Genomic DNA, 19,065 nt, shown 5'->3' with positions numbered 1-19,065 from the left:
TGCCGGATGCCAACAGATGTAGGCTGCAGAGCACCTGCACATGTGGGGGTATGGCGTGCGCCCTTCTTATTGGATGGTCCAGGAGTGGGTGTAGGTCCCTGATTAAGTCCATGATGGTTTCGGGGTGTAGCCTGTACCTCTCATGTATCTCTGCATCAGTCAGCTGGAATAGTGTGATGCGCTGTCTGTGGATTTGTTCCTCCCGTCGCCACACCCTCAGTCCTGCTGCCTGTAGACGTAGGCGCCTTGCAATGACGTACATAGCGGCCATGTTGTCCACGCTGTTGCATTTTGGGATTGCTTATGTGCACTGTTGATGGTTACCACCTGCTTTCAATCCGTGTTAATTACCGACTCTTATTTACCGATTTTCCTGGATTTCTTAATTACCGAGTGCTCCTACATGTCATTTTAATTTTTACCACTTCATATTTACCACTTCATATTTACCGATTCGTTAAGTATGTATTCGGTAAATCTGATTCGGTATTTTAGAATTCGGTAAATATGAATCGGTATTTACCGCCTCATATTTACCGAAAAGTGGTTTTTGGACTCCTACATCTCACTTGTCTGAATACCGGTCGGTAACGGCATATTTACCGAAAATCGGCCGTTACCGACCGGTATTTGGCTACCTACATGAGGCCCCTAATCTCTTATTCTATTATATCACAAGCACCAAATCTACGCTGCCACGGGCAGGAGAAGGGGTTCATGGATACCAGAGCAACTGCCCATAATAACTGTGGTGGGTGGAGTTCGGAAACTATGAAGTATAACGATGCCGATAGGATCATTGAATCGGTGAGCACAGATGTTGAGGCTAATGGAGCTCCCCAAGAGGTAGGGTGGGCCTCCGATAGATTACCCCCAATCCTCCCTTGTGTGGATTCTTTCCCTGTACGGACTGATCTTATACAAGGGAGAGCTCTCAATTCCCCTTTCCCCAACCACCCAGCCCAAATCGGGGCTGGGCCAAGGCAGAGTAATAATATAGTCGAAGGACCGGACCCTGTCCGTTTTTCTAATACCCTGAATTTTGTCTCTCTGTTTGATAGGGAACTAGGCCCACTTAACAGAAGCTTTATCCCGCAGCTTTTATTAGATATCGAGGATTTGTGCCTGGTATCAATTAGAGATATTGCTCAGGTTCTCCTGGATTCTTTAGGCAATCCTCTGAGTTCTAGAGTAACATTTAGTTCTAGGATCATCGTATTGCTAATCCTGGCTAATGTCGACAATTTTCGGAAAATAGGTATTGATGTCTTTCTGTTTGATGAGACATTGGATGCTTAGTAAGATATCCAAAGAGCGGTCACACAGTGGGGTTGTAGATCCGAAGGATATCATAATCTTTATTGGTAGAGTCACAGGGAGAAGAGTGATAAGAATTGCGGGACATGAGGACCAGATGGTCAGGGAATTTAGAAAGGTAGATGAGTTGGTTCCCTGGAGTTGGGTAGAAGGTGCACTGAATGCCTACAAAGAAAACATGAAACTTCCAATGTTGCAGAGGTATCCTTCTGGGTAAAATTTTCTACTGGAATATGACGGGCTTAGGACAGTCCAATTCCAAGCTAAACCTTTTAATGCGATTTGATTCAATGATAATTTGTTTACAAGAAACTTGGATTTGTGAAGCAAGATGGCGGCCAAGCAGTTGGCTGTGTGAGCGGTCTGCTCTCCCTCCCCGACTCTCCTTGTGAACGAAGAGTGCATGACAGTCCACCCAATCTTATGATGCTTTGGTGGTTAACGCAGCGCATTTGCAACATACCGCTCATTTACCGCTTGTGCTTCCGTCGGATTGGAAAGTGTGTATTTACTTCTCTGAAGCTGAAGGTACGACTCTTTGATACCATGCCGCCCAAGAGTCAGCATCGGGTGCCACGCTTTAAACCAACTCTTCCGCCGGCGAGAACGCGCTCAGACGCTACGGTCCAGAAGACATCGGCAGGACTACAGGCAGGATTACAGGAGGGGGCCATGTCCGGCGCCATGAACAGCGAGGAGCACTCCTTTTCCCCTGATGGCGCCAAGCCTAAAGTTCCTGCCCTTTTCCTTAAAACCAAAGGCAATAAAGTACCCGGTAAGGATATGGAAAAATCAGCGTTACCCGCTCCCACCCCACAGCTGCTTGCTCCGCTACTCGCTATGGAGGAAACGGTTTCGGTATCAGAGTCACAATGTCAGAGTGCTGTTCCCGACGCCGGAATACAGGAGAATGGTATTATGGGAGTGGAAGTCCCTTTGCGAACGTCGAGCTTGCCGATGAGAGCTGTACAGACTGAAGCGGCTCCCAAAGTCAACCCTATGACCCCCGGAGGTAAGAATATATTGGCTGGTCTGAAAAACATTGAAACACTGGAGCAATTTTCGGGGGGTCATGTATTAAGACCTGGCGCCAATTCAGAGGGTAGTAGCATAGAGGCGCAAGACAAAGCCTCCGTAGGAGACAATTTTTTTTCACTGTCTGACCGTTCCTCCACGGAAAGCTTGGTTGAAGACTGGCTTGGTGAGGGTTGCTCAGGGGGGGAAGATGATGCCGATTTGACGGCTAAGCTGTGTCAAATATCTACGGCTGAAGTGCAAGGACGACTATCCGCTACTGGAAGCTTACATGGGTCTGATGACTATACAAATGGTACTCTTCAAGACTCTCCAAACCCTTTAGTCAATACTCAACCCCATATGGTATACATCATTCAACTGCAGCCTCGGCCGCCTCTAATCGAGAGCATCAGGAAATTACGCTTAACACTATTTATGATGTTATCATGGCACAAAGAGCGGAGGCGCAAGCAGAGAACCTTCGTACACAGACTGCGTTAAAAAAGCTTCAGAACTCATTGCGTAGGGTTGCCAAATCATGCGCTGACTCAGCAATAAGAATAGGGGAAGCCGAAACACGGATATCAACGCTGGAGGATGAAGTAATCTCTCAGAGAAAAGAAATCATTTCACTGAATGCTCACAAAGATGATTATTTATGGAAGTTAACCGATATGGAAAACAGGCTAAGACGCAACAATCTTAGAATTATTGGGGTACCGGAGGGAAAGGAAGGGACCGACCCTCGAAAATTCGTAGTGGAACTATTGTCTGAGGCCTTCCCGGATATCAACAGCTGGGATTGGAAAGCAGAAGTTCAAAGGGCTCACCGATTCCCTTTTTTTCAGAAGAAAACAGCAGCTCAAGAAACCTCCTTCCCCCGAGCAATTTTAATCTCTCTAAATCATTTTCTTGCTCGAGAGGCCCTTTTTGATTTGGCCCGTCCTAATAAGAAAGCCCATGCTATGGGCTGTGAATTCTTTGTGAGACCCGACTTTTGCCAATTAACGGTGGATCTCAGATGGAGATTTCGACAGCTGATTCCGAAATTTCAGGAAAAAGGAGCGCAAGTCTTCCTGCAAAATCCTGCAAGACTTAAAATTATTATAAAAGGACGGACATCTGTATTTACTGAAGAGGCTACCGCCAAAGAATTTTTGCATAAGTTATAGATGTCCAGGGTTTTTTTGTTTTGTTCTGTTTTTCTAAATCCTGAGGTTCGGTGATTATATTGTACGGGATCCAACTAGGGTTACCCGTTTGTTTCAATAACCCCTTATCAAAAAAAAAAAAAGAGAAAGTTCTTTATTCAGCGAAATCGAACCTGGTCGTTAATAATAATATAGAATGTTCCCTTTTTTCTGTTTCTTAGTTTGGATGGGATAGGGTAGGCTAGGTACGGACTAGTTATATTTAGATACGGATTAGTTCCGGGGGGGGGGGAATGAGTGGCAGATCAATCACCATCTTTTGGGACAAGCGTCCCTATGCTTCATGGGAAGGGTGAGGGGGGGTTGGGAGGGGTAGGGGTGCGGGTTGGGGGATTCTTGGTGGGTGGTGAAGGGGGGTGGAAAGAAAAATCAGAATTGATCTTTTTGCTTTTTTTTTGTTACTAAATGCCTGAGACTAGATTCCAGGCCAAAAAATATTATTATTGGGGATGTAGTTTGGTCCATGTTTGATGTAGGTATGACAAATTTACTGTCTAACTTTATAAAATTATTCAATGAGAAAAATACAGTTATGTACGCTAAATATATGTGGCCTGAACGACTTTAAAAAAAGGCTGGTTTTTTCACAATTAGCTAGGGGCTTTTCATGGGATATTGTCTGTCTTCAAGAGACACATATTGCTTGGGCCAATAGGGTATGGCTTAAAAAGATGGGGTTTGATTTGATAACATGCTCTAAGCAGTCTACCAATACGAGAGGTGTAGCAATTCTTAGTAAACCAGGCGTTGTTTCTTGTAAGAAGTATAAAGAGGATAGAAACGGTAGGTGGGCTATTATTGAGGCAGGGTTTGGTATAGGGGAGGTTATAACCATATGTACTATCTATGGTCCTAATGTAGACGATCCTGAACTATACGACTCCCTCAATTTGGAATTAGCTCTATGGCCCCATCCTATCATACTGTGTGGGGATTTTAACATACACTTAGCCGAAACAGCCAACATAAATTCAGGGATAGACTATATGGGTCGGAAACCAAAAGTTTTTAGATCCTTATGTAACCTAGCAAGGAAACAAGGCCTACATGATGCTTGGAACCAACTTAATAAATCTCAACAGGGTAGCACTTTTTACTCTGCTCCCCACAATAAATTATTCCGTCTTGATTATATATTTGCTTCTCCTTCTATTTTGGCAGATGCCACTATTACGTTATTGCCAAGATTAATTTCAGATCACAACCCTCTCGTGTTAAAATTCCAGATCATTGCAGGGCCATTTATAAGATATAAATGGACCTTTGATAGGAAGCTATTAGTAGATGAGGAGTATCGTGACTGCATCAAACTTTGGCTCCCAAATTTTTTTGTAATTATTAATGGCTCTGCTTCAGATACAATGGTCTGGGATACTTTTAAGGCCGGCGTAATGGGGGAAACCCTTAGATATGCATTAAGGAAACGTAATGCTATAAGACAAAAAAATGAACAAGCTATGTTAGAGCTAAGTGCATTGGAACGAGAGCTAGCCCAAAAGATTAAAGATCGGACGGACGTTTCTGTAATACAAAGTAACATTGTTAAACAGAGATCTTTAACCTATAATCAGCACGCGGAAGAAACGGCTGCTAAATATCAGACATTCCGAAGGGAAGGTTTTGAATACGGGGAGCAGGTGGGGAGAGTACTGGCAAATAGAATAAGGCAAAAGCAGTCACAAAGCAAAATCGATAAAATTAAGGATATAGATGGGTCTCTGCAAAATTCGGAGTCCGGCATTTTGGAGGTATTCAAACTTTTTTATGAAAAACTTTATGAAAGTGGGAAAACTTCTGACCCGCGGGGGTACTTGGGTGAAATCAGCACGGTAGGTCTGGACCCGGCTCAGAGTGAAAGCCTGTCTACCCCTATAACCTGGGAGGAAATTATTCAAGCAATGGTATCTCTACCAAGGGGGAAAGCAATGGGGCCTGATATGATTCCTTTAGAATTTTATGTCTCCTTCCAGGCTGAGTTACAGGACGTGTTATTATCTTTATTCCAGCAGGCATTCATGGGTACAGTACCCGACTCATGGGCTAAAACAACTATAATTGTCTTTAAAAAGAAAGGCAAGGACGAGGCAGAGCCAGCCTCATATCGCCCTATCACATTAATTAATTCAGACAGCAAGATCTTCTCTAAAATACTTGCTAGAAGACTTGGAAAGATCATAGCACCACTAGTCTCGTTACGTCAGCATGGGTTTGTGGCAGGTAGAGGCACTACGGATCATGTGCGGCAAATAATATCTCTTCTGGACTGGTCCCAGGCCTCCGAAGTCCCAATAGGGGTGGCCCTGTTGGATGCCGAGAAAGCATTCGACAGGGTCTCCTGGGAATTTTTATGGGCAGTTTTGCATTGGAAAGGCTTTCCATCTTCCTTCATTAAGGCTGTACAGGCCATGTATATTTGCCCAGTTGCCACAATCCGTATTTCAGGCAATCACTCAGGGGAGCTTAAGATATACAGGGGCACTCGTCAGGGGTGTCCTTGCTCCCCTCTTTTATTTGCTCTTTATATTGAGCCCTTGCTGATTAAGATTGAGCATGATTTAGAGATTATCCCAATACAGCCTGTGAGTGAATCTATAAAAGTTTTAGCCTACGCGGACGATGTGGCCGTAGTGACATTGGATGTTCCCAATGCAATGAGGCGTATCGAATGCCTGACATCAGAATTCGGTGCCGTGTCCGGCTATAAGTTGAATTTACATAAAACTCAAGTCCTTTTTACTGGCTCTGACGTTCTACCCGGGGTCAACACAGTTACAGAGGCTATCTATTCGGGGGTAAAAATTGTGGTTAATGTACAGTCCATAGTTAATCTAAATTTTGAACCTATCTTAATCTCAACAAATAAAATGCTAGAAAATCTTGATTACTTGCATTTATCATTATATGGCAGGTGTAATGTTATTAAGATGGTAGTCTTCCCAAAATTTCTCTATTTATTCCGCACGATCCCACTTCTAGTTCCTAATCTAATTTTTATAAAAGCCGAAAGAATGTGCTCCCGCTTTATATGGGGGTACAAGAGAACAAGGAGAACCCTTAAAAAACTAAGCTTATCAAAGGAGAGGGGGGGATTAAATATCCCTCAATTTCAATATTATTACTGGGTGGCCATGCTCCAATATATGGCAATATTGTTTTTCGGTGTTCAGTCCTATAAGGACCCAGCTATATGTCCGTCCATTTATGAACTTATTTTAGGCCCAGAAGCCAACTATATGTTCTTTAAGTTTTTTGAGCCAAGTTATTACAAAAGGACACGTTTTAAGACTTTAGCTGCTGCTGCTGTAGTATGGTCTAGAATTCGCAAATACTTTATTTTAAAGGAATATAACCGATATGTGCCCCTGGGAATACCAGGTAAACTCCCTTTAATTTTTTGTGACTCTACTATGCAGAGATGGAGTGCTCAGGGGGTTAGAATCATTGGTGACCTTTTCAGAGAGAAACAATTAATCCCATTTGTAGAACTTCAAGAGAAATTTGGGCTGTTACGTACAGACTTTTTTAAATATCTCCAAGTTCGCAGTTTTTTAGATAACCTTGATTTAAGAGGACAGATTAATCTAGAAAAGAATGTAATATTAGAATGCATAAAAGGGAGATGCAAGATTTCTCAGCTCGCTAAAATAATGATTGCAAGTCAGCAAGACGACCTTGCTTTATATGAGCACCGCTGGGAGAGGAGGTTGGGGATAGTAGGGGTCGACCTACAAGCCGCATTCAATTTAGCTGATCGGTTAATTTTTTCAGGTAGATATAAGAGTCAATGTTATATGGCCATTTTTGATTTATACTACTCTCCAGCGAAGATAGCCAAATGGGGGACAAACCGAGGGATCTCCTGTCCTAGATGTACCCTGAGGGCTGCCGACTTGGTGCATATGCTATATGAGTGCCCAGTTCTCTCTGCGTGGCTCAAGGAGATACAAAGTTTTTTTAATATAGGTTTAGACATTTCAGTTAATTTGTCACCTCAACTAGTGCTGTTTGGTTGTGAGTTTGGAGCAAATGTCAGAATCCGACCAACCCCTGAGAAGGGATTTTTGTTTGTATGTATGGCTATTCTCCGTTTATGTATTACTTCCCAATGGCTAAGTCCTGACTCACCGTCCTTTAGTATGTTGATGACCAAACTATTATCCTTGTATAAGTTAGAAACTGCTCTGTACAAACTTAAAGGCAGGGAAAAAAAGAAATTCGGACTTGCACTATGGGCCCCAATCATGAACTGGGTATGATTAATTTGGTCTTTTTCTTCTTTTGGATTCTTACAGTATGTAAATGTCATTTGAACGCCTTCCTCTTATGTTTAAGTTTTTTTTCTTTGTTTATGGGTAATGTAACAAATGTTTACAATATGAAATTGTTTTATCACTAATGCTGATTTTTGAAAATTCTAAAATAATTAAAAAAAAAAATTAAAAAAAAAGAAACTTGGATTTGTTCTGATTTGAAATAAGAAAATTATTTAGTTTTTTCTTGTGCAGCAAAACCAACAGTAAAATATCATGCCAGTGGAGGTTTAGCTACTTTATCTAGGCAACATAAACTGGAATCACATGGCTTTTTTCCATCCCTCAAATCTGTGAAACTGCATGAAGTTGGCTCTGGGCAATGTTTATATTGGCACGATAGGTCATCTGATTCTCTAGTTGAGTCAATGTTCTCTTTTGTGCACACTGATAGTTATGGTGGGAGATGTCAATACTAAAATCTCGAATTGCTCTTCTGTGACCTTTGGAAACCTGGAGTTGGATAAAGTATGGAGTATCCCAGAGGCAATTTCGCCAGGTAATATTAGATCAGACAGGCGGGAGATTACGCTTCTTGGATTGATGAGAAGCAATGACGTTGTTGCCTTACATGGTAGATTCCCAGAGGATTCCTCAGCCTCTTTTACTTTCCATTCCTCTCGAGGGCAATCATTAATCAAATATATTGTGGTTTCTTACCAAATGTTTGCTGCCTGCACACAATTTAAGGCATTGAGGACGGACTCGAGTGACCATAGTATTCTCTAGGTGGTTATCGATTTAGAACTCAAGGCGCTCTAGTCCTGGAACCCCAGAAATGATACAATTATTTTTAACAAAATGAACAGGCATACCTTTTTGTCAAATATAAATATGAAAAGCTTGGAAGGATATATTAAAGCAGCGAGCTCTGGTCATATACAAGAGAACCCTATTGCCTGGATTGAGAAGCAGTTGTCTTTATTTCGATCGTGTGAGAGTAAGAAACAAGCTACGAGTGCAAAACCCTTTGTGGCTACCTCCGGGCAGGTAAAAAAAGTAAATCGGGTGTTAAACTCCCTAGTAAGGGAAAGATTTAAGCAGTCATCATTCTTGCAGCAAAGGGACATCAATCGGTTGAAGAGGGTGGGAAAGAGACTGTAGGTGTCAACACGCATAAGGTAGGAGGATCAGAAATGGTTTAAGCTGAAAGGAGTTGCATTTTCTGGTGATTCACGTGAATATAGGTCCCTAATAGCTGAATATTGTGATTGTAGAGTTAAGGCTGAAACATTTTAATATCCGATGCAGAGTGGATGCAATATATCTCGTAGCTATACGCATCTAACTCCAGTGACGGGTTTCTGTTGGAGTCGATTAGTGAGTTCCCGCACTGACTGAAATATGCCCCTCCTTCCTGTGAGGATATAGAGAGTTTTATTAAGGGTGCTAGGTACTCTGGGGCGATGGGCCCGGGTGATTTCTGATATCGCTTATTAAACAAGAAGTTTCCATATGGGCCCTTTTTCTCTTTCCAGTGTTTTAATATTGTTATTCGCATGGGACCATACTGTCCTCTTGTATAGTGGTGCCTTGATATAAAAAGGGTCCTAATACCTCTCCTGCCAGCTTTAGGCAGATTGCATTATTGGACACGATTTGGATACTGTTCGCCAAAAGTATTCTTCTTCGCCTCAGGGTAGGGCATTTGGTAATAATCTTGTCCCCGTGGAGCAGGCTGGCTTTCGTAAGCATTGTAGCACTCTAGACAATATCACAGCCCTCCAAACTTTGATTGAGAAGTATCTAGTGGGTAGGGCTTTATATGCTGCCTTTACAGATTTCCCCACAGTGTTCACCAGGGTTGATCATGGGATGTTGTAGAGGAAATTGGCTGAGTTGGAGATCCCTGTGCACTTGCTAAGGCTAGTTGTTGTTTTGCACTCTTCTACCTGGACTCAGGTCCTGATGTTAGGGAACCAGAGTTTGTCTACTAAAGTAGAAACATGGGCTGAAGCAAGGGAGCTTACTAGCCCCCCTCTTCTTTTCCCTTTATATCTATGACTTTCCTAGCAGAGTGCGACAATGTAAGGGGGACCCACCAAAATTAGTAACAATTAATTTTGGTTGCCTTCTCTACGCAAATGATGCCATTTTGGAAGATTTAACCCCAATAGGTTTACAGAGGCGTCTTTTAGGGATAGGCAACTATGCTGAGGAATATTTCCTAAAAATAAACATCTCTAAGAGCAAAGTTATGGTTTTAGGTCCAGAGAGTGTAGGGTTAGGAAAGATCTGCATTGGTCTTTAGGGAAAGACAAGCTAGAGATGGTGAAGCTGTACCCATATTTCGGTAGAATGTTTTCCAGTAACTGCTCTAATAATGATTACATTAGTCAATGCAGAAGTAAGGCAAAATCCCAGGATTCAGCAATTGGCAGGTTATATAAATGTTGCGGGCAAAGACATTTTGCCCATGTTCTGGTGGTATATAAGATCAAAATTCCATCTTCACTGAGTTATGCATGTGAATCAATGAATGAGCGGTACTGGGCCTTCTTTGAGAAGGTGGAGGGGTACATTTGGTGCCAAATATGTAACGTGAACTCTGCAGTTGCTCCATTGGCACTCCGGCTTGAATTTGGGCGTCTCTCCACGAATGTGTTTGCTTTGGCAGCAAGTTTAAGGTGGGGGACTAGTATATTTGAATTGAGATCTGGGCTCCATACTGGCTGCATTAAAACAGGAAATCATTTTCTGTCTGAAAGAGAGAAGTGCTGTTATCTAAAATTATGTGAAAGCACTGGATAGGTACTGGTACTGAGCTATGCAGAAGCCAAGAAGCTGCGATCGAGAATGAAAAGCCTTCCCTCTGCTATCTGGGATGGCAAATGTTGCCCTGGCAAGGAAAAGATGGGCACAGAATGATGAAGTGAACATATAGTCTTGACTGTGGGCTAACAATTATTTTATACACCAAAAATGAAGTGCAAATGCACAAGTGGCTTTCTTCAATCAATTGTAAGTGGTTGTACTGATTTTTGTAAAGACCACTTCTGCCACTGAATGGTCACAGGGTTTCCCTTTCCAACGTTTCAGATATACATTTGCACAATGGTGTTCCTTGGGAAGGAAATGGGTCTCTTCATGGATCGTGTCAATCACAAAATCAACTTACTAATAGGAGAGTTTCCCACTTGATTCAAGAGGGGATAAGCTTGTTGGGTGTATTTAACGTGATGTTTGTTGCCCATAAAAATTGCAACACCAGGGATACTATGAACTGATCTCTGAGTAATCAGTCCTTGAAAACAGTGGCCTTGCGAAAGAGTCAAGGGAAGTGGCTTATCAACAGCACATTTACATGAAACGAGGTGGTATGCACAAGGAAGGTAAATATGAGGTAATAAGTTGTTGATCGATTATCTGTATGCAGATAAGGGCGATCAGAGGCAATCGGTCCTTGTCAGAGCGTATGTGTATGTTAAAACTGCTGCTGGGTGTCAAAGGAATAAAAACAATTGCAGGATGAGAAGACCAGGCTGATTGTTTCATCTTAAACCCACCAGTGTACAAATCTTATGTTATCAGCATTTGGATAGCGCCTACTGCCATTAGTAGGGTGACACAGTGCTTTCTTTACCTGGGGCATTATTCATTGGGTTTTGGGCTTTCAATCGGTCAACTGCATATGGTTGTTTGGTTGTGTGTGGCTAGCAGAGATTGGTTAAAATTTGTTTTTTAACCTCGGTGTTGGTTAATGAATTTCTTCCTCTCACTACCACTTATGAGCGTGAAAAACCAAGAGACCAGAGAAATATGCTCACAGATAAAGGCTCTTCAGAAATGTATCTTTAGCTCCAAAAGGACCACACAAATAAAGAAGTTTCCTTTTTTCGGAAGTGCATTCTAATAAGATATATTTGAAAAGACAATCAACAATGAAACATAAGTTAACAGTGGGAACATGTAAGCAATGGTAATATGTATAATAATTCATAATATATTAACTCATGACCTACTGAACTTTAACCCCTTCTATGCCCATGACGAGATAGTCTCGTCATGGAGCGCGGTTGCGCTGTGCCCATGACGAGACTATCTCGTCATGGACCCCGCCCGCTAATGAAAGGCCCGGCACAGGAGGGGGAAAGGGCGGGGCACTCAAGGGGTTAAGACACCTCTGCATGTTTCTTAATTTCTAAAATCACAGGCTGACTGGCTGCAAAAGCCTTTTTATTTATAGGAGTTTAATTTCTTGTCTGACTTCTAAGAGGGCTTCTGCGATCCTTTCGGTTTATTAAATAGGAGGGGGCAAGAATGGGCCAACCCCTCCTATTTCTGTATTAGTGAGGAAAGTATAAATGATTTGTGGCTGCAATTGGGGTCACAAACCATTGATGAGTTACTAATCCCAGAGTTGTAGTGGTAAAGGATTCTCAAAGGATAAGGTGTCCATTTGGAATACCTTCCCCTTTGTGACTCATGCTGGCAGCTTCTGGAGGAGTAGGCAGTGAATCTAGGTACTACTGCTTGCTTCCCGAATCTTTTGACCAAAGGAAAATTATATTTTTTATGGTAGAAATAGTTTCTTTAAAGAATACGGGCTGCTTTATTGAAACACATTTCCCATCTAGGAATGTAAGCACAGGGATAGTGGTCTGTAGATCCCTTTCTGTAATCACAGGGGTTGCAAATAGTGATCTGCCTAATTAATACTCATTTAGACGTCATTATGTGCTCTCTGCAACTACAGATTTTGCAATTAGTACATAAGAGCATCGCTTGATGGGGGAACTCTGCAGCACTTCTTGAACTTTCGGCGGCATTCAACACAGTCAATCATAATATTCTGTTTGACCATGTTGATTCTTTGGGTATTCATAGCTCAGCTCTATCATTATTAGCCTCCTTTCTCACAGACAAAGTGCAGTCAGTGTCTTTAGATGGCTGCTGTTCAGATTCTTTTTTTCTCCCTTGTGGGGTTCCACATGGATCATCTCTTAGCCCGACCCTGTATAATCTTTCCGTGGCTCGGCTAGCCAAATTGATTAGAAATTTGGGTTTTTCGGTTGTCAGCTATACTGATGACATGCAAATTATTGTCTCAGTTGCTGTCAACCATAAGGAGTCATTGGCCACCTTCAGCAACTGCATGCAACACTTTAACTGGATGATGTGCAACTGTCTAAAGCTGAATTCCGATAAAACCGATGTGTTATTGCTGGGAAATGATACCTCGTTTTGGTCACCGAACTGGTGGCCGGAGGAGCTTGGCTCCATTCCAACCCCGGTCACCAAGGTGAAAAATCTGGGGATGATTTTAGATAACCATCTGTCGTTTGACAAATAGGTGAATGCCATTACTTCAAACGCCTTTTTTGCGTTAGAAATTCTGAGAAAGATTTGACCTTTTTTTCCCTTGGAGCTGAAGAAACTAGCGGTAACTGCCCTCACTCTATCCAAAATAGATAACTAATGATCTGTATATCAATTTACAGAAACGGCTCCTTAGCAAACTACAAATTCTGCAGAACTCGGCAGCTCGTCTTTAGTTGGGAATACCTAGACAAAGCTCAGTGACTAAGGCTCTAGTGGGGCTTCATTGGCTGCGGTTGATAAGAGGATAGACTTTAAGGGTACTCGCTGCCTTATGCCAGTAGCGAGGACACTTGTATCCTTAGTCCAATTGTAATATACGTTGCCTCCAAAAAGCGTAGAAGTAACTCCTATGGCATAAATAAGCCTTCAGTGTATTCAGTAAAAGTACTTATGTAATCCAGTTATCCGTGTATGTTGTGAGCCAGTGTCCAGGAGCCGCAGCGGTGCTAAGGATACAAGGGTACTCGCTATCCGCATAAGGTCTTCATTTCTGGAGACAACATCCTCCAAGAGGGGCACTCTGCCAGCATATTTATCACTGGATTCTTTACACTGACATACGAATTTTCGTGACCTTATCTTTGCCCTGATGAAGCCCTTGTGAAGACTGAAACGTGTTGGCTGTTTCTACATGTGTACAAAGGATCTTTGAAAAATGAAGACTTGCAACATAAACCCACAACGTATGCTAAATAAACTTGGCTTTGTGTGTACTGTATTCTTGTTGATCTTTTGTATTGCGACTCAGCCTTTTCTCCTGTATTTATTTGTGGTCATACGGCAGCTGGCCATTTGAGGTGGGCAATACAAGTGTAAAGTACTTTTGTGACTAGCCTAGGTAGTGCAGTTGCCGTTTACCCTGCTGCATTTTGCCTTTGTTGATACATAGTTAAGAATTGGAGTCAAGGTTGCCGAGAAGGTCGGACGGGAATTTTAATCATACAACGTAAAAAGGGAAGATGATCAGTGCAAAGGTAATGCTGAGCAAATCATGGAACACCAAGCAGAAAATGAAGGAAATTATTTTCTATCTGGATTTACAACTACAAATTGACGTCTAAAATCCCGAACATAAAGTGTGAATCATTTTAGTGAAGAAAGGGCTGCCCCTCACTATTCATAACATAAACTACTACAATTGTTGGGGAAGATATTGCTTGTAACAAATTCCAGACATAAAAACTTGCATCCAATGCTTATAAGGGGAGGCCGTGATTAAAACATGAACAGAGCACAGAATCATGTGGGTTACCTGAAAAACTGGCATGCACCAGAGCAAACTCCGACAATTCCTGGTAAGCTTCATATCCTAAATACAATAGCGAGGAGAGCACAAACCCTCTTTTAAAGGAAACCGATTGGCAAAGGACCTGGGGACAAAAGACAAAAAAGTTTCGATATTTGTTCAAACCATCCAGGAGAAGCAAGGTTGTATATCAAGATAAATACTATGAATGAGCTATAGGATCAGGGTTGATACATTTAATTTCCGTGAAACTTTCATAATAGGCACAGGCGGAACCCTAGAAAACTACAATGCAGGTATGATCACACTTACTCTTTGGAAGAGTAGATTGAGATCAGAAAATGTAACTTCCACCAAAAGGGTGCCTTGGTACTGCCTTCTACCAAGTTGTGAAAGCCAACAGAAATGTCCATGTTGTACTGGAGTGAATTTAAACAATTCATGATAAATATGCTTTTGAAAATATGTTTGTATATGGGCAACAAATGCCCCTAAAATTGTTCTTGGAGACTGAGAATGAGCCGAAACTAACCTTTACAAAGAAACAAATAAATGTGTGGCGAACTAACATAATGAAGGACGATTTGGTCCATATCATATCATTGCCTATGATGTACATTTTATGATATTTGAGCGGCGTTAATTGTGATGTGGGATAGGGTCAAAAATCGCTTCTACCCCCATAGAATAATTTGAAGCCAATCCCAGTCCTTAACAACCATCTGTCTATCAAGGCCACTTTCACTTCTCAACGAAACACAGAACTGCAGAGATTTTATTGACAGCACGCAGTTAGCAGTTAAGATTTAAAGCACTCTATTTGGGGTGTGCCCTAGAAAGTAAATGCAAAACACACTGAAAAAGAGGGTACACGTTCACTCATTTTAAATAAAACCTCTTTCTCCAAGGTGCCAGCTGCAAATGTTGTCTATATTTGTTATTCATGTCTCATGGGGTGCTAAATTTACCAGGTATCAGGGCAAATAGAGACTGGGCATAGATGCTAACCAAAAGAATTAGAGCAGGCATAAATTATCATAAAATTATTTCCAACACTGCAGACTCAAGAATGAAAAATGTCATACCTTTTGTGTCCTTTATTGAATTAAACTTTTTCTTCATAATAGCTAAGGATGATGAATGTTCTCTCCACTTTAATTTCAACAGCAGTCATAACAGAACATTATCATCAACAATAACATAACCTTCAACTACATTTCTCATCATCGCAAGGGGAATGAATAGTTCAGAAAAATAACCAATTGGGAGGGCGTGGCCTGGCATCTGCCAAGATGGCCGCATAGGAGGAGAGCTCCGCCGAGGCCGGAGTGGCGAGCCCAAAATATCCTGCATTTCTACCCATCTCCTGGTGTTGCAGTGGCTGTGGTTATCGGAGACACCAACCGGGCTAATCTGAGCCCAAAATCTCGGAACTGGCTCCACCGCCGATTGCTCTGCACCCAGAAGCTGTGTGCGGCCTCTGGAGGTGAGGGGCGGTGCTGAAGTGGAGCCTGGCGGGGGAGATCCGTCCGGAGCAGCGGAGGCGCAGTGGCGCACTATCAGCGGCGGCCTGCCTGTGGCCAAAAATCGGCGTGGGGTAGTGCATCGCTGAAGGCACATCGCACCGGTAACCCGCACATAAGGAGCCAGATCGGGAGTACCCGGCCCCCTCGGCCCGGGGGGGCACGTGGTGAAGGCAGTGAGTGGAAGGGGTTGCCGCCATATTGGAGGACATGTGGGGCGAGACAGAGATTAATTGGACTGCACTGTACAGGCCCTGATCGGCGTACCTACCGGCCCCACATCTCCTCGAATTTCGCTCCTGACTTCGCCCACACTTGCAGCCTCGAGGGCACACGGGTCTACAAGGAGGGGACAGCCTATTAATTGTTCCACAGCCATTCGCAGAATCCCCGTGTCCCAAAAGAAAGAAAGGTGAGGCTAACACGCAGTTGCCAGCGCTCACTCATTGGATTGCCTGCCCGCTGCCGTTGACCGGAGCCTTTTCCCGCACATCCAGCTTCTGAGGCTTTCCCCTGCCACTGCCACATCCCCCTTCTTCAACGCCCACCAGTGCCAACCTCCACCAGTGGCGTGGATTAGGGAGAGGCCTGATCTCGTGCCCAGGTGACCCCGCCGGGAGATTTGATATGTCTGAGCCAGCGGCGGGGACAGCTCCGGTGCTGTTTGGGGGGGGGGGGGAGACCCGCCGCAAACCCACAACACTCACCGGATCTTACAAGAGGAGTGACTGGCCCAGGTGGGTGGGCTCTCAGGGGGCAGAACAGGTGGTAGAGGGGTATCCTCTTAAACAGTTGCTCAACGTGGGAGCCCCACGCCACTGCCGTAGAGGGCGGTTGAGTCAAGCACTAAGGATCCAGTGACCAGGATGAGGGGTTTGGGGGTGGATTCCTGTTCCTCCCTCCTCCGCCCCCCTCCTTTCTCCTCCATTGATGCCTGGTTGTGGAGCTGTCTGGGGGATTGAGAGGGTCTGGGTGGCAGCCTGGGACTATTGGGAGCGGCTCCTTACAACCTCCGTAATTGTATCACTATGAAGCTGAAAGGAGCCCCTCCGGTGCAGACAAACTAGACAAATACACACATCCGAAACATGCGGCACCGGAGGATGTGCCCTAGGTGGTCAGGCTGGATCTCCCAAGCCGTCTCTTGGCTCAATCAAGGCAGCCATCTAGGTATTGGCAACGCATTGGAAACAAAAATCGACAAGGTCTCGAATGAAATGAACCTCCTTAGGGCAGACATGAATAAGATGATGGAAAGGGTCGCAACGTTAGAAATTGATGTCACAGAACTACAGGCTACCACTTGTAGATTGGAGGAAAGAGTATAACAACTTGTTCACCAACATCGTCAGGTGTCCATGAGGCTCGAAGACCAGGAAGGACGGGCCCGCCAGAACATCATCAGAGTGGTGGGGGTCCCAGAGGGACTCAAGGGGCCTGACATGGACCTTTTCATTGAAGACTTAATCCTTAACCACCTCAAGCCGAAACAACTTTAAACCTTCTTCACAGTGGAGAGGGCACACAGAGTGCCGGTCCCCCTACCAAAACCGGGAGACCCCCCCCCGAGAACTATCATCGCTAGGCTCCTTAATTATAGGGACCGCGACACCATACAGCAAGCTGCAAGGATACATGGGGACCTACCACTCGAAAATGCCACTGTTAGGTCGTTCCCCGACTTTACCCTCAAAGTACAGCAGGGACAGCGATCCTTTGATTGTGTGAAGCGTGCCCTTCGCGAAAGGGGCATTAAGTACATGATGTTCTTTTCAGCACGACTAAAAGTCTTATCTGATGGGAAGTCCTAGTTCTGGCGGAAGCACAGACCTGGTTGGATAAAAAAGGCCCGCAGACGACCAATCTCCGGGTCACGGACAAATGGATAGACACTCGTGAACGCTCAACGGGCTCCACCAATGGGAGACAGGGTGCGGACAATCATAGCCACCGATCATGGAGATCCCGATCAATGAGTCCTGTGTCCCCGGGGAATAGTAAGAACTGACACTGCCGAAGCAGACATTTGGACACTGGGTCTTGCTATGTTACCTGTGCCATTTCCTGTCAAAAACTGTAGAGGAAAGCACCTGGGTTGACATTTGTTATTATAGACCTGTTGCAACACTGGTATGTACCCTCCTTAAACTGGGCTCTCGCAGGCCTTGGGGAGTCTCAACAAGGCAGCGTTCGGCGACCCCCCAAACTTAGTTGGTTCTCGTTTGGGGCGACAGGCACTCTGCTAGTTGGGGATGTGGGTAGTTTTAAACCTACGCAGCAGGGTAGCAGGGAGGGGGGAGGATGTTACAGGAAGTTTGTGTTTGGTCAACCTTTTGCCAATGTTTTGGATGTCTGTATTTATAGGCATTATTTTGGGTCCTCGACTGCACTGTATTGAATCGCAAATTGAGGGAGGGGGTGGTCTTATATGGGGAGGGGGGTGGTTTTTAGAATGTTGCAAAAGGTATTGCGAGTTTGGGAGGGGGGTGGTTGGGGGGAGATAGACAGTCACACATCACATGACTATGAATGCTAGAATTTAGGTGCAGACAGCTTAGGAAAGATGAACATTACCTTAACCAAAATGAGTACGCACTGGAACATGAGCCTTAAACTCCTGAGTTGGAACGTTAATGGGCTTGGAGACAAGATAAAACAGAGTATAGTATTCCAATATATCAAACGGCACTCCCCTGATGTAGTATTACTCCAGGAGACCCCCCTTGTTGGAAACACCTGCAAGGCTTTAAACTAGTGGCCCACTCCGGCTTTACTTCAGGCTTAAGGGGGTGTTGGTATTCTTTTCAAACACTCCTTCCCACTATCTGTACAGAATACTTTGTCAGATGAACTGGGTCTATACTTCGCAATTTTAGGACAATGGGAGGGTCGCACACTTACAGTAATGGCGGTTTATGTGCCACCGGGACTACAAGGCCAGACTTTCAAAGACCTTGGCACTCTTATGCTCGCACTCCCTGAGGGGCATTTGATTGTGGGAGGAGATTTCAACTCAGTGGTTTCCGGTCACATGGACTGCTATCCACCCCGTAACATTGGCAATGCGAGTAGCTGACTCACAAATTTCCTTGCGGCGCAAGGTCTCACGGACCTCTGGA

At 43.9% G+C, this 19,065-nt stretch overlaps 1 protein-coding gene across 6 annotated transcripts in view; it reads right to left on the bottom strand.

The window, feature by feature from the left end:
- Window positions 1-19,065, bottom strand: part of RMDN1 (regulator of microtubule dynamics 1) — a 505,792-nt gene that overhangs the window by 252,650 nt on the left and 234,077 nt on the right. For 5 of the 6 annotated variants that reach the window (XM_085605329.1, XM_085605328.1, XM_085605327.1 and 2 more), the window contains exon 2: window positions 14,430-14,547. The exons of the other annotated variant lie outside the window; for it this stretch is intronic. In XM_085605329.1, coding sequence (XP_085461455.1) covers window positions 14,430-14,547 — 118 coding nt within the window. The remainder of the gene's footprint in view (window positions 1-14,429; window positions 14,548-19,065) is intronic. 6 annotated transcript variants of the gene reach the window in all.

The sequence above is a fragment of the Triturus cristatus genome, chromosome 5_1 (genome assembly GCF_964204655.1).
Source record: "Triturus cristatus chromosome 5_1, aTriCri1.1, whole genome shotgun sequence".
Classification (NCBI taxonomy): Eukaryota; Metazoa; Chordata; class Amphibia; order Caudata; family Salamandridae; genus Triturus; species Triturus cristatus.
The sequence above is the reverse complement of the archived record's forward strand: the minus strand, read 5'-3'. Positions and strand labels throughout refer to the sequence as shown.